The following is a 17,460-nucleotide window of genomic DNA, read 5'->3' on the forward strand; positions in this document are numbered from 1 at the left end:
TCTTATTAGTTTTTAAATGGGGCTAGTTTTTATATTGATAGGTTCAATCTTGGTAAACATCTATTTATCTCCTTATAATTATGTATGTCAATGAAAGAGTTTACTATCATCTATAAAATTGTTTGCATATTTATATATATATATATATATATATATATATATATATATATATATATATATATATATATATATATATATAAACAAAGAATGTAGTGGCACTCCCCGGACTTCAAAGAAAAGACACCAGGCCTTTTAAATTGACAATTTAAAAGGCCTGGTGTCTTTTATTTGAAGTCCGGGGAGTGCCACTACATGCTTTGTTTGTTTTGAGGCAGCGTTTTCCATTACAAGTAGGTTGGAGACCCGGCCATACCATGCTTATATATATATATATATATATATATATATATATATATATATATATATATATACTTGTCATTCACTGTTAAATGAGACCATGGGGGTGAAGGGGCTGGGGGTGGTTACACCACTTGTACAAGAATAGGACATGGAATCCTGGGGAGGTTATGGGAAGAATTAATCAAATGCAAATAGTTGTAAAGTCTGCCCTCAGTCACACAAGAATGACAGCTGCACACATTCCATACACAAAGACAAGCATTTTATAAATTGATTTTTTTTTTATTTCTACTTTTCAAAATGCAGACAGGATTCATTGAAATTAATGTACAAAAAGCAGACCAACAAACAGCACGATGACACTTCTCCTTCCTCCTCCATCTCATTCCACACATCACGTAGGTAAGAACAAGAGGCAGTGCTATCAGGTCTTTTTCTAAGGATTGTTAGCAGGAATCAGACATAATGAGAGACACATTCACGGATGTTGGTTTACCAGAATTTTTGTCAATGCTTCTTTGGGTGGCCTGTAAAGGTAGTGATTCGTGGCCAGCCACACAGGTAAAAGATTTACCAGAGTTCCAATCTGCACCATTTAATATAGTCAACTTGCTGTACATAAAATAGGTGATCTCTCCAGAATTATTGGTTTCTAAAATAGGTTCGGTATTGATAACATTTGCTTCAACCATTTTATCTCCAATCAGCCACCTGACAAATATATCCTTTGGATAGAACCCTTTCAACAGGCATAACATGGTGAGGGATTCTCCCATGTTAATTTCATCTTGGTGTGGTGGGAAAACTAACACTGTGGGAGTTCTGGGTGCTTGTCCTAGAAGCAAATAGGAAGAACATTAAAGAATTGCTAGAAATGAGCCTCTGAGCATTATTATAGAACAACACACAGTAGAATAACATTGTACAGAACAATCTGAAAATTCACTATGGATAATGATCTTTGTGCCAAGTAGGTTAACCATGCATCTGTTGTGACTTGCATTGAGGTTTTGTAGAAAACTATGTCCTTGCATTGAGGTTTTGTAGAAAACTTTGTCCATAGTTTGTAACCTTAAAAACTGTTTCTGAACTATATCTTCCACGTTTGTCAGTGTACTGACTTGTTAAGTCATGTGGAAGTTGTCGGCATAAGACTGCAATCTCTGCTAAAACAGCTTGTTCAACCTTCACAGTGACCTATGAAAATAAGTCCATAAAAATATATGTGGAGGCTGAACTGGCTTTTACAGATTGCTCATGTTAAAGTTGCACATCAACAGGACAAAGGAACTTTAAAGGACAAAAATACTTACCATTTTCTTTATAAAGAGAGACCTTGCTGATACCAGCTAGTTCAGGGTGCGTCACTCTGCAGGTAAATGCTTTATTAAGCCAGTCATCCACACACACAGTAGTGACACCCTTAGCAGAATATGTACCATTATGCTGGTACACTGGCTTTTCAATCTCGGTCTTTAGTTTTGTCTCCGAGTCTTGTTCAGACCAAGAAACATCTAATCCATCTGAATTTCCCATGTTTGTAATTAAACAGGTGAGTGGAGCAGTTTTTGTAAGGAACATTGTCTCAAAAGATGGAGGAATAACAATCACTTGGATGCTGTCAGGCTGGACTATTGCATCTGAAGAAAAAAAAGAAAAGAAAGTTACTTACAGGATTGACGATTAGTGCTTGCCCATTAGTGAAAACAATATCCTTCATGACTATTATTTTAGTGCTAAACCATTACAGTTTCACTGCCAATATTCTGACATCATTAGAAATGCTGAAACAGAAATTAAAGGTATAATTTGTGTATGTAGACAATATTTTGAATGTGTTAGATGGAATTTGCAGAACTCACCGCAAACTTGAGATTTGCTCAAATTTCTCATTTCGAAAAAACCAGAGTCAGAATGTTCCACCACACATGTGATCACTGCATCTTCATTCCAATCTTTTTTAGGTACTGTGATAAATGACCTTATGGTAAAATTTCCACTACCATCTGGAGAGACTTCTTCTGTCATGGTATGGAGAGAGGCCACTTTATGGTTCCTCAGCCAGGACACTTTAATAGATGATGGATAAAATTCCCCAGCAACACACATAATTGTGCCTTCTCCATTCTTCTCCAAGTCATATTTCAGGGGAGGGTGCATGGTCACTGTTGGCTTCCTTGGGCTATGATCTACAGCTGAAAGAAATACATATTTATAGGCTCATACAGCTATGTATATAGAATGTCATTAGAGCATACAAGAAAGCATACTGAATACATTGTGCTATTTTAATTTATTGAAAGTTCTCCTATAAATTTGGCCAAAGGGAAATTAGTATTTCTACTAAATAGTAATTAAACAAATCAACATAATTGGCAGTTTTAATTATAGGGATACCAGGAAGTTATTGTTGTATATGTTGCCTTGGCATGCTATTGGCATAGCAGCTTGTTTGTTTCTAGCATCAGTACTGTATTGCACAGTTCTGTATTGTACAGTACTGTACTGTACTCCAGTGGTGGAGGGTTCTTATATTGGGAGGAAGGAGTACACCCGATGTGTTAGAAAGTATAATCTACTAATATCATAGTGGGGAAGATTTATTAAGTCTGGAGAAGAGATCAAATCGAAGGCGATAACACACCAGCCAACCAGCTGCTAACTGTCATTTTAAACCCCAGCCTGTAACATGACAGGAGCTGATTGGCTGGTTTGTTATCGTCTTCCATTTTATCTCTTCTCTGGGCTTAATACAGCTGCCCCAATGTTATCGATGTGCAAAAGAATACAATGCTTAAAGCCAGGCCAAAGTCTATATATATATATGTAATCAGATTAAAATAGAAGGCATTCTGTCTGGAGATTTGTTTTGTATGAGCAACATACTGTATCAATACAGTAATTCTATATTTTAAAATTACAATTCAATAGAAATGTGAGATTCTTACCTGAACCTCTTGGCGCAATTTTCAAACTCTTGGTGTTTACAGCAGTTTTGGCCATGCAGTAAAATTGATCAGCCTTGTTTCCATTGTTAGATGTCACAGTTATTTGGGAGCTTGCTGCGTAGGTGCCACTGGTTTGCAGCACGGATTTATATGTCTTAAAGCCGTTGGTAAAGCTGTTATTAGACTTATCTGTCCAGCTGAAGCTAATAGAGTCTGGGAGGAAATCTTTGGCCAAACAACCTATGGTGATGGTGGACTCCTGAGACGTGCCGCAAGAAAGAAGTGGAAAGAGAGACGGGGGCGACTGTTCAGCTGAGAATACAAGCAAAAGGTGAAGGGATGAGTACTATGGTTAGAAGATGGAGTTTTGAGAAAGCTGGAAAAAGAAGCTTTGAGCACAGTAAATGTCAGTTTTAGGGGGATCAGTTTTGAAGTTGGTGTGTACCATATATCAAAATTGTCATCGTTGTAGTTCCACTAAGGATAAGCATTCAGTTAGCAGTAGGGATCATTAACCATATACATCCATATCATCTTAAAAGTCATTTTTCACTGTAGTTATAATATTTGGGGCCATTAGCACTGCACGAAGTGAGAGGTTCTGTCCACCAATACAAATATACAAGCTAAACAAATCAATGTTGATACATTTATTTTTCAGCTAAACTGCTGTTGTGTCTCTGTATCAGCAGTTTTCCATCTAATATTTACATAACAAGTTTATGGGCTAACATACATGTTGCCGTATCCCATATTACACATACATTTTCTGCACACATATGTTACCAATCACACAGTGTGTACACCTCAGCCTCAGTCCATCGTGGCTTAAATGCATTGCAACTCAATAAGCTTTCAGATCTTGGAAATAAGTAACCTGCGGATCTATAGCTTCTGTTTGGCTGTACTTCTTAGCATATTCACTTACATCATAGAATACTCCAGGGTTAGGTAACATGTGGCTCTCCAACTGCTATGGAACTGCACCTCCCAGCATTCCCTGTGGCATGCATTCCCAAACATGGATGTTGTAGTGACATCCATGTTTGAGCACTGGTGACGTAATTAGTTCCTCAGTTATTATTATTTAACCATCTGTGCTGAAACATGGATATCACTGAATCCTGGACTGCTGGGGGCAAGTTTACTAAATATTCTAAAAATTAAAAGAGGTGATATTGCCCATATCAACCAATCAGATTCTGTCTATCATTTTCTAGGATGCAATAGAGAAATTATAGAAAGATCCTCTTTGGTTGCTATGGTAATATCACCTCTCTTCATTTTTAGAAGCTTTAGTACATTTACAAAGTGTGCTTTGTGGACCAAGGTTGAGAATGCATGTCCTAGAGCAGTGGTTCTCAACACCCCCCAACAGTTCATGTTTTCCAGGTCTCCACACAGAATCACAAGTGAAGTGATTAGCCCCACCCGTGGATCTTTTAAAACGTGTCTTTGAATAATGAGTGCACCTGTGCACCTGCAGGAAAACGTGAACAGTTGGGGGTTTCTGAGGACCGAGGTTGAGAACCACTGTCTTATAGGATGCTGGGGAGTGTAGTTACACAGCTGCTGCATTCCCACATATTGTCTAACCCTGTAACTCCTCACTATTATACAAAATGTAATAAACCAACTTGTGATTAATGTTTTAGTGTAATGTATCTATATTTTTGTTCCCCTATCTGAAGACTCTGGAAAATAACAGGATTTATGAGGAACAATCCATTGTGCAGACTAAACTGAATACAGTGGTGTATCAATAATGGGTGCAATGTGCGCAGTGCACACAGGCCCCTGAGTCCCAGGGGGCCCACACCGCACCCATTTTTAATACTCACCCCTCCAAAATTGCATGATAAAGGCAGCGCTGCCAGAACTGCTGAAACATGAGCTGTGGTGGCCATTTTTTCGGAGCGCTGCATATGCGCAGTAGAGTCTGAGCCCTCTAGAGCCCGAAAGGAAAAGGCTGCACACGGGCCTCCTCCTCTCTTAAAATGCCTCTGCCTGTCTGGTATTGTAGGTTTTCTTTGCAAGTCTTAATAGTGTTCTCGCTATGAAGCCTGTTAAGCTGGCTTCAAACTGCTGAATACCAAATTTGTCAGCACACCATAAGGCCACATTGTGAAAGATCTGGTTGCCTGCAGGCTGGTGGAAATGATTTCTATTGACAAAACCAAGGCCATTTTGTGATCTGGAGACAGAATTTTGTGGGCAGTCAGAATGTAGCCCAGTTATCTCTAATTTTCCATCTTTTATTTATTTTTCAAATCATATTATATTATGATATATATTTTTTTTACAACATGATCCGCTCCTGTTGTGTTAAGTATCTTAAATCTATAATATACACATAATCATAAAGAAGCCCTATATCCAAAGCTTCCAACTTCACAAATACCCACATAAGCAGAGAAATACAGTATGAGGATAAAGTGCATTAGTATTTGGAGTGAATGATATATACTGTACATGGTTAGAAATAATTATTTTGTTTTTCAACTTTTTTGTATAAACATCGTTCAATAATTATACATTTCTATAGACTTGCCTTCTGCCCAAGTACACGTTCTATACTGCCTGTCCCTTAAACAGCCAGTATGCATGGCACCTCTGCATGTGATTACCAGAGATAATACAGACAGAAAATATAAAGCAAACAGCACAGATCCTGCTGGGTTGCATAATTCACAGAAGCCATGTCCTACAGGTGCCAGGTGCCATGTCTGCACTGACATACTGTAATACACACTGTATATAGAACTAGCACTAGCTTACCTACGCTATAAAGCATTTATACTGTAGATTGGGGTGGAGTATAGGCTCCCTGTATATTTTACCTGGATATAGCCTAAATAGCAGAATCTATCCATATCTAGCTCATCTGCTCCTTGGTATATTTCACCTTATTAAATCGATACACTGTAAATATATTCTGCCCCCATTTGTGGTAAGCATAAAATGAACTCAGTAATTCATCTAGTGTTTCCCAACAAGAAAAGTCATATTATACATCCTAAACAACCGCTTCACTGTATTGTCTATATGCCACACGTAGCCTGCAAAGCCACCAGTACATCAGGAAATTCTGCAAGGTATGTGTGTCAGATTGTGCACCTTACTGTACTCATTATAATAAACAGCACCAATCCATGTCCTAGTGCTATTAATCAGTCACTTCACCCCTCTTTGTGTATATGTGCCAATATCATGTCTACAAATGTTACCAGTAGAGTTCTAGCTGAGTGCAAGTAGATAAGCCATTAAAATGACAATACCCAAGTACCACACTTTGCCGAACAATACACTGCCCTGATCTATACAGCTTTAATCTGCGCTATTATCAGATCTCTGTTGGGAGGCCATCCGGCCCCCCTGTGCAGTTCCTGACTTATTTTCTGAGCCATTTTGGTTGAGCTATACAGTGCCTGAACCAATTTTTACAGAGCTGCGTAATTCTGAACTGCTCTCTGCTAAGCTGTACAGTACCTCACCTCTTTCTGTTAAGCTCTATAGTACTTTCCCCATTTTCTGATTAACACTACAAAATGTCTCACATAATATGTACTAAATGTGTTGAGTTATGCTGTGTTTAGCCAGTTTTATGCATAGCCATACAGTGCATGAACCGCTTTCTGCTAATACAGTATACAATACATGACTTTCTGCCAAGCTGAACAGTAATGGCTTCACTTACTGAATTGCAAAGTTTCTGATCTAAAAGCAGTACGCACAGCGCTTACTGCAGAACTGTATAATACCTGCTTAATGTATTGCTAAACTGTACAGTACCTGACCCAATTTCTGCTGCGTTATGCAGTACCTAATCTGCATTCTGCTGAGCTTTTACAGTATGAACTGCTTTTTGCTGAGCTATACAGTACCTGCTTCACTTATTGCTAAACTGTACTAACCTGACCAGATTTATGCTGAGCTATACCTGAGCACATACTGCTAAGCTATGCAGTACCTGCTGAGCTCCACAGCACCTGGACCACTTTCTGTTGAGCGGTACAGTACACACTTAACTTATTGCTAAGCTGTACAGTACCTGACCAGATTTATGCTGAGCTATACCAGAATATATACTGCTAAGCTATGCAGTACCTGACCTTTTTGCTGAGCTCCGCAGCACCTGGCCCGCTTTCTGTTGAGCCCTACAGTACACGCTTCACTTATTGCTGAGCTGACCAGATTTATGCTGAGCTATACCCGAATACATACTGCTAAACTATGCAGTGCCTGACCTTCTTTCTGCTGAGCTCCACAGCACCTGGTCCACTTTCTGCTGAGCCCTACATTACCAGCTTCACGTATTGCTGAGATGTACAGTACCTGACCAGATTTCTGCTGAGCTATACATGAGAACATACTGCTGAGCTATGCATTACCTGACCTTATTTCTGCTGAGCTCCACAGCACCTAGCACAGCTTCACTTATTGCTGAGTTGTACAGTACCTGACCAGATTTATGAGCTATACAGTACCCGCTTCACATACTGCTGAGCTATGCAGTACCTGACCTTCTTTCTGCTGAGCTATAAAGTACACTCTTAACATACTGCTAAGCTATGCAGTACCTGACCTTCTTTCTGCTGAGCTCCACAGCACCTGGTCCACTTTCTGCTGATCCCTAGTACCTGCTTCACTTTTTGCTGAGCTGTACAGTACCTGACCAGATTTCTGCTGAGCTACAGTACCCGCTTTATTCTGCTAAACCATGTAGTACCCAACCTTTTTTCTGAGCTCTACAGTATGACCCGCTTTTTGCTTAATACTGAACTGTACACAGCCCAATTACTGCTGAGCCATGCATTACAGTATATACCTGCCATTCCACTGAGCTATGCAATGTGTTGTATGCTAGGCTATGCAGTACATGCACTGTGTATTGCAGAGCTGTATGGTACCTGCTACACTTATTGCTGTGCTGTACAGCACCTAGCACAATTCTGCTGGACTATGCTGCACCTACAGAGCTTATTGCAGAACTGTGTAATGCCTGCTTTACTTATTATTGCTGAGATGTACAGTACCTGGCCTGATTTCTGCTGGGCTATGCAGTACCTGACCTGCATCCTGCTGGGTTCTATAGTATGAATTGGTTTCTACTGAGCTCTACAGTACCTGGCCCACTTTCTGCTAAGCTGTACAGTACCAGCTTCACTTATTGCTGAGCTGTACAGTACCTGTCCTGACCAGATTTCTGCTGAGCTCTACAGTACCCACTACACATGCTGCTGAGCTATGTAGTACATGACCTTCTTTCTGCTGAGCTCTGAAGTATGATCAGCTTTTTGCTTAATGCTAAGCTGTACACAGCCCAATTACTGCTGAGCCATGCATTACAGTATATACCTGCCATTTCACTGAGCTATGCAATGTGTTGTATGCTGGGCTATGCAGTACATGCACTGTGTATTGCTGAGCTGTATGGTACCTGCTACAGTTATTGCTGTGCTGTACAGCACCTAGCACAATTCTGCTGGACTATGCTGCACCTACAGAGCTTCCTGCAGAACTGTGTAATGCCTGCTTTACTTATTATTGCAGAGATGTACAGTACCTGGCCTGATTTCTGCTGGGCTATGCAGTACCTGACCTGCATCCTGCTGGGCTCTATAGTATGAATTGGTTTCTACTGAGCTCTACAGTACCTGGCCCACTTTCTGCTAAGCTGTACAGTACCAGCTTCACTTATTGCTGAGCTGTACAGTACCTGTCCTGACCAGATTTCTGCTGAGCTATACAGTACCCACTACACATGCTGCTGAGCTATGTAGTACCTGACCTTCTTTCTGCTGAGCTCTACAGTATGATCAGCTTTTTGCTTAATGCTAATCTGTACACAGCCCAATTACTGCTGAGCCATGCATTACAGTATATACCTGCCATTCCACTGAGCTATGCAATGTGTTGTATGCTGGGCTATGCAGTACATGCACTGCTTATTGCTGAGCTGTATAGTACCTGCTACACTTATTGCTGTGCTGTACAGCACCTAGCACAATTCTGCTGGGCTATGCAGCACCTACAGAGCTTTCTGCAGAACTGTATAATGCCTGCTTTACTTATTATTGCTGATATATACAGTACCTGACCTGATTTCTGCTGGGCTATGCACTACCTGACCTACATCTTGCTGGGCACTATAGTATTAATTGGTTTCTACTGAGCTCTACAGTACCTGGCCACTTTCTGCTAAGCTGTACAGTACCAGCTTCATTTATTGCTGAGCTATACAGTACCTGTCCTGACCAGATTTCTGCTGAGCTATACAGTACTCATATCACATACTGCTGAACTATATAGTACCCACTTCACATGCTGCTGAGCTATGTAGTACCTGACCTTCTTTCTGCTGAGCTCTACAGTATGATCAGCTTTTTGCCTAATGCTAAGCTGTACACAGCCCAATTAATGCTGAGCCATGCATTACAGTATACACCTGGAATTATGCTCAGCTATGCAATGTCTTGTTTGCTGAACTATACAGCACCTGCAGTGCTTCCTGCAGAACTGTATAATACCTGCTTCACTTATTGCTGAGATTTATGGTAGCTGACCCAATTTCTGCTGGGCTATGCAGACGATGCATCCCGCAGGGTTCTATATTATGAATTGCTTTCTACTGAGCTCTACAGCATCTGGCCTACCTTCTGCTGAGCTGTACAGTACATCTTAACCTATTGCTGAGCAGCACAGTACCTGACCTGCTTTCTGCTGAGCTGCACAGTACCTCCTTAGGTTAATACTGAGCTGTTCCTAGTGCTAGGCTAGCAGGATTATGGCTGAGCTATGCAGATTGGGATACATATAGATGGCAGGTGGTCAGGATGGCAGAATACACCACCCGACATTCCACAAAGCTATTCAAAACCATATGTACTTTCTGCTGTTTTATGCAATATATGCACCCCATTCAGCTGACCTGCATACCATATTGCTCAGCTACAGTATACCGGACCTGGTTCCTGCTTAGCTATGGGAACATGCCTTGCTTTCTGCTGAGCTGCACAGTGCCTGTTTCATTTACTGATAAATTGTACAGCACCTACTTCTCTTTTGGCTGGGCTGTACAATACATGCTCACCTGTCCGCAAAGCCCCACAATACCTGTTCATCCAGCTCTCCCCCACACTGTACTGTACATTAATTACTAGGCTGCTATGCGTTATTTACTAGGCTGCTATGCATAATTACTAGACTGCTATGCATCCCAAGTTGGACCTCTATAAAGCACCCCTTCTGATTAAAATGGGCCCTACAAATAAGAAGGCTCTGCTTTCCTATATTTATATCAATTAATCCCTTCCTTAACAATATATTTGCCCGATGTGACAACTACACAACAGTGGTATTAGTTATGCAGAGCTACAGCACATGGCAGATAGCATAATTCCACAATGAATGCAGGGCTAAATACCAACATAAATTACAACATTACAATCAATCAATTATAATCAATCAATAACAATGTACATCCAATGAAGTACATTTAAAACATTGGTACTGACTAGACTAATAACAGTGCAAATAGTATCTATAAAATAAAACAAATAAATGTAATGCTTCCGGAAAGTACACAGTATGAAATATCAACATATTGATCCATAAACACACGTAACTTAAACATTAAGAAATAGTAACATATGTTCCACTGTAATACACACTATCCATGTATATCCAATCATTGTTACTTCCTTATATTAATGTCAAAGCAAACTAAAAACAATTGTATAAAATCCCTTACCTATTCCCGGATCCTTGCAAAATCTGTGGCACTGAAGTGAGTTCTCAGGGAAGCCAATTAGCAAATATATACAATATGTAGTATGTATACTGAGTGTGTGTGTGTGTGTGTGTGTGTATGAGTATGAATAAATAAATATATATATATATATATATAATCAATGTATATAATATATATATATATATATATATATATATATATATATATACAGATAGATCTAGATATATATATATATATAAATGTTTATATGTATATATATATATATATATATATATATAAACACACACATATATATATATATATATATATATATATATATATATAGTAGTATGTATGTATATATATCCACAGTGCTATAAATAAGAAGTGTATATTATTTTGTTATACAATAGTAGCTTTGTTTTATATATATATATATACACACACACACACATGCCCATACATATATAATTATATATATATATATATATATATATATATATATATATATAGTTATTCATAGTTAAATTAAGGAGTAATACAATTAAATGCATTTCGTGTTCAAAATCAAGTTCTGACTGCGGTACAGTCATGTTTTAAAACAATAGAATTTTAATAAGTAAGCAAACGTTTACTCTATCTCAAGATTTATGTTGAATAATTGTAATTAAGCTTAATATAATTTATCCTGCTACATAATTTTTTTTTTAGTTATTTTTATGTCACTGCCGTAAAAATTGTGTTTAAAACTAATAGTTTCAATTAAATTTGAATAACAGATCAAAATAGCAACTATGTATTAATTTAAATTAATATTAATATAAATGTATTTATACATATTTATATAATAAAAAATGTTTGGCTAGGTGAATAGAAGCTAGAAATAACTTTTGGTCTAACTTTTTTTAATTACTTTTCACATCTGTGAACATGGAATCACCAGAGTGTGACTTTCATGTCTAATTTTAGATACCAAAGTCTCGATTAGAGCACATCTGGTGGTTTCAGTTATCACCGCCCTGTTGCATCTGATGGTTTCACTTCTCTTATGAAACAGAAAGCCCCAGATAGAACAACGATGGACAAACAAACTTAGAAAAAGAATTATCCTCAATAATAATTATTATTACTTTTGAAACTACAATAATATTCATGCTATTACATAAATTGAAATTACTATTCCAAGGTCGATTAAAAAAGATTAATATGCCTTAAGTGTGAATTACAATTTAACACATTCAGTATATATAGATATAGATATTATATGTAAAATAATTACATTATAACATTATAATAGTTCGGATTCAATATTTGTCTTATTCATTCATTATTTTTTCTTGTAATAATAATTGCTAATGGTATCTATTTTTAATGATTATTAATGTACATTATAAATGTTATAATTGTCATTTTGGCACTGAAAACTATTTAATTTTATTATTATTGTTAATAATAATATTATTAATAATAATCATACATTTTTCTTCTTCTTCTTCTTCTTCTTATTATTATTATTAACATCATCACAACAACTGTAATTGTCATTTTTTATACTGAAATATTATTATATTTATAAACTGATTGCTTAACAGATTAAAATACAGTTTAAACTATTATTTTGTATCAAAAAATGAAATGAACCTTATCCTCCAACAAAAACATCTTGGTCATTTTAAAATCAGACATCCATTTTTTAGAATATATATTATTTAATAGAAAGATACTGTATGCACTATATGATGTTATTGTCACCTTTTTTCCTTGTGTTTAGTATACAAATGTCTACATGTAGGTGTGAGGCTGATCGTCAACTATGCCCATTCTAAGAAAACTTATTAAATAATTGTATCTAAAATAATAATTATAGTCATTTTATATGAAACTTTTAAACACATTTAGTGACATTCGCAAATGTCTTATATACCTAAATTTCCTTTAAAAATACCATATATATGAAGTCATATTTATTAGAACAGATTACAGAAATAATATTATTAATAAATAGAAAATATTACCTTACCTGAAATCTGTTATCTGCGGTATTTAATATAGTTGTAACATCGAATCCAAGCAATCATTTGTTATTATTTAAATGTGTTTCTCTAGTTTCTTGTAATTGTTATTTTTATGATACAATAATAAGGGTAAAATCATTTTAATTACAGATGAGTCTGATTTACGTACCTGAACTTACTGCGACCATTGTCCCTTGTCCCCAGATATCGAGAGCATAGTAACACATTAGGAAAGTCCTGCACTGATTCTATACACAATGTCACTGGCAAAAGTCTAGATCACCCTAATCAAAGTGACTTACAGTGTGCCACAAGACTTCCAAAGTGAAACAATTATTTATCTGTTACTAAACCAAGAGTACATAATAATGCATGTAGTCTACCAGTAACAGGAGGGTTTAATCTCCTTTTCTGATCACATTATTAATTTCTTTCGAAAAGACAAAACCACCGGTATAAAGAAAACAGTACAAAAATTTACATTTCAAGTGGATAAAAAACAAAATCAAATACATGTCACCAAAATGAATAAGATACTGTATGAGAGAGAAAGTAAAATTTGTTACCTGTGGTGACGGTGACCAGGGTCCCTTGTCCCCATATGTCGAAGTAGTCACAGTGACACAGACCCAGTCTAAGACTTACATATTACTCTAGTGTGACACTTACTGTACAATAATATCAGCGATTCACCAACTCAAGGCAAGGGTAACTTGTATTCTTGCCTCACTATGTTCATCTAGATAGATGCAGTGCCAGGACAAACACATGTGCTGATATTACTGCTGCAACTGCTATTTATGTAAACCAATCTATTTTTTTATATAGACAATGGTCTTAACATATCTGTATATCGTTTTAATATAATTTTTACCAGCTTCTAATAAATAATTAAATTATAACTCTCCGCATTGATTTTTATATTTAAATACTAAATAAATACAGGTAAATTATAAAACCAAAACAAGACAAGCAAGATGAATATTAAAACTTACCTGATGTTACAGCGACTGTAGTCCCTTTTCCCCAAATATCGAAGTAAGCATAGTACACAGTGTAAATGTAGCTAGTTTCTTCAGACAAGAACCCAATAGTTTGTATTTACTCACCCCCTTCCTCCCCCTGATTTCTTTACTGATTTTTTTATTAGCACAATAATAATGTTACATATTAGTCTATCAATAAAAACATAAAAAACATAAACAGAAGAATGCAGTATGGGCTCATGCTCAATGCTGCTGAGAGGTCTGTAGGGCCCTGGTCAAATTTTGGGGGCATGGCCTAATTACAGGAGGCGTTGCCATGCTCCCTAAGGAAAAATTGAGTGAAAAAAATCTTTGTGCAGCTGCTGAGCAGGGGGATGTCTTAAGTCCCTAAACCAGGGGCAATTCGAGGGGGAGAGCCAACAATGTGATTTCCCCCTCCCCCCTACATGCACCAGACAGAGGCTAAGCAGCAGCAGTCTATTAGCAGCCCAACACACTACAGCATGTGCTGTTGTGACAGCATGAGAGCTTATGCTGCTGTTGTTACCCGGGAGGGAGCAGCAGTGCAGCGGACTCGGGCCCCCTTTGGACCCCTCCATTAGGCTTGGGTCATTATTTCCTACCCCCTCTCATGCTTAGAGGCATATATATATATATATATATATATATATATATATATATATATAATATACACAGCCATGGCCAAAAGTTTTGAGAATGACACGATTACTAATTCTCGCAAAATCTGTTGCCTCAGTTTTTATATTGGCAATTTGCATATATTGTAGAATGTCATGTAGAAAAATCAGTTGAATTGTTATTTATTGCAAAGTCCATCTTTGCCATGTCAATGAACTTAGGGGCCGATTCTAATCCATTCGTCCCCCGGTGTGTTAGCACCGGGGACCAATGGTTCTGCCTGCGCATGTGCATATTCTCATATATGTATGTGCAGGGCTTCTGTGTGGGCACCTTCGCCAACCTGCACAGTTGGTGTGGCGCTCCCACGGAAGGGGGTGGGATGGGGCCGGTCAGGGGTGGTGGCGATGGCGGGCCATGGGAACACCCAGCATTTCATGGGCATACCCATGCAAACGCTGGGCATTCCCATTTAAATGGGTCTCTGATGGAGTGTGCCGGGGAGGGTGGCTGAAGTCACATGACGTCATTCGCCCGCCTTGTCTTTGTCCCGCCACATGCAAATATATCTCCACTGACTTACATTTGCGAGTCCATGAGATTTCTCCTGCTGCTGGACATGTTTTTATAACACATTTCCTCGCATAGTTGGATACAGAAGGGGGGGGGGGGAGGAGGGGGCGTATATTTGCTGGGATTTGGTAAGCTGCAAGTTTAGCAGTTTACCGAGTCAACCAGAATGAGGACCTTAAAATGGACCAGACACAAAAAGGGCTCCACTGGTTAGAATATTGCTGCTAATGAGATTGCACCTCAACCAACCATACATTGGATCATCAAGAACTTCAAGGAGAGAGGTTCAGAAGTTGTGGAGCTTCAGGGTGATAAGAATGTCCAGCAAGCCACAGCACCGTCTCCTAAAGTTAATTCAGTTGTGCGATCGAAGCATCACCAATGAAGCGCTTGTTCAGGAATGGCAGAAGAGTGTATCTGCATGCAGTATGGCAAAGACTTTTAGAGGATGGTCTGCTGTCAAGAAGGGCAGAAAAGAAGCCACTTCTGTCCATAAAAAACACCAGGGACAAACTGATATTATGCAAAAGGTACAGGTATTGAATTGCTGAGGATTGGGGTAAAGTAATTTTCTCTGATACAGTAGATCCCCTTTTAGATTATTTGGTACATTTGGAAAAATGCTTGTCCAGAAAAGAAAAGGTGGGCGCTACCATCAGTCCTGTGTCATGCCAGCAGTAAAGTATCCTTAGAACAATTGTGAGTGGTCTTACTCACAATTTTGCCAAACACGGCCATTAATAAAAAAAAATGGTACCAAAACCTCCAAGAGCGAATTCTCCCAAAAATCCAAGAATAGTTTGTTGACAAACATTGCCTTTTCTTGCATTGATGGAGCACCTTTCCATAAGACCAGGGCCGGTGCAAGACACCGGAGCGCCCCAGGCGAGGGGGGGTGGGGTACCTGCGGCGCTGTGTGATCTGGCGGCGGGGTCCCTGCAGTGATGCGCACTATCCGGCAGCCAGGCGGCGCGGGAAGCGCTGATGGGTTTGAAAACTCTCCGCACGCTGATTGGCTGAATCGCAGCCAATCAACATGCGGAATGTTTTCAAACCCAGCAGCGCTTCCCGCGCCGCCTGGCTGCCGGATAGCGCGCATCACTGCAGGGACCCCGCCGCCAGATCACACAGTGCCACAGGTACCTGGCACGGACACCCCTGCAGCCTCCATGCGAGGGGCGAAGTGCCGCCCTCCAGTGGCTGGCGACCTAGGCAAATGCCTAGATTTGCCTAGTGGTGGCGCCGGCCCTGCATAAGACAAATGTGATAACTATGTGGTTTTGGGAACAAAACATCAACATTTTGGGTCCATAGCCAGGAAATTCCCCAGACGTTATTCCCACTGAGAACTTGTGGTCAATCTTTAACAGGTGGGTGGACAAGCAAAACCCCACAGATTCTCACAAACTCCAACCATTCATTAGGCAAGAATGGGGGAATCCCAGCTCCCCCCCCCCTGTATTTCTGCATCCAGGACTGGCTCAATGAGCCAGGGGCTGGTGAAAGACGATTTCTTATTTTTACACGTACACCCGAATTCGTATGAGCTTGCCGTATGCAAAAATGGCAAATCCTACAAATTCGGTGATTGTAAATTCGGCAACGGCAAATTTATATACGGATTTCACATCGAATGGGTGCATTTGTAATTTTCCACTTTGTCTGTTGCCCTTTAGAAGCACAACTAGTTAAATCCCTCTCTCAGCACAGCACCCATCACCCAGCAGCACAGATCACAGCAGCTAGCAACAACTATCACCTAGTATACTGTGTATGTTGGAATCTGGAAAACAAAACCACGTATGGTGTCTGTGCATGTCTAAAACACAAATACATAGGGGCAGATTCCATTAGCTGAGTGGTTTTATCAGTAGATCACCTGATTATGCAATGCAAGATATTAGAGTAGGAATACCTTAATTATTTTTGCTGAAGCTCCAGAGAGTTTTCCACAGCATTTAAATGTGTTATCTAATGCGACTTTGTACCTTTGCGAGTTCACCAGAACCTGCCCTGCGAATGGAAGGCCGCCCACCCCTATTCGAACACCGTGCACGTTCGTACGGCCTGCGAATGGATGTTTTACATAAACATCCATTCGCAGGCCAGGGGGAGAAATCCCAAATCTTTCGATGGTTGCCGACCATCGAAAGATGTGGTGCGTGCACGCATATAAAGTGACTCTCAGTTCACTTATAAAGTATATG

General features: G+C 39.0%; 1 protein-coding gene and 2 gene segments (V, D, J or C); all 3 read right to left on the minus strand.

The window, feature by feature from the left end:
- Positions 1 to 13,496, minus strand: part of LOC146081217 (uncharacterized) — a 67,016-nt gene extending 53,520 nt beyond the window's left edge. Inside the window, exon 1 of the mRNA XM_083189318.1 lies at positions 13,225 to 13,496. Coding sequence (XP_083045444.1) covers positions 13,225 to 13,282 — 58 coding nt within the window. The 5' untranslated portion in view covers positions 13,283 to 13,496. The remainder of the gene's footprint in view (positions 1 to 13,224) is intronic.
- LOC146081239 (Ig heavy chain C region, secreted form-like) overlaps positions 1 to 13,669 on the minus strand; it is a 198,084-nt gene extending 184,415 nt beyond the window's left edge. The window contains exon 1 of the C gene segment in view: positions 13,622 to 13,669.
- LOC146081229 (immunoglobulin heavy constant gamma 2-like) overlaps positions 1 to 14,099 on the minus strand; it is a 170,518-nt gene extending 156,419 nt beyond the window's left edge. The window contains exon 1 of the C gene segment in view: positions 14,051 to 14,099.
- Between the last annotated feature and the right edge of the window lie 3,361 nt (positions 14,100 to 17,460).

This window comes from Crinia signifera, chromosome 1 (assembly GCF_055691185.1).
Source record: "Crinia signifera chromosome 1, ASM5569118v1, whole genome shotgun sequence".
Taxonomy (NCBI): domain Eukaryota; kingdom Metazoa; phylum Chordata; class Amphibia; order Anura; family Myobatrachidae; genus Crinia; species Crinia signifera.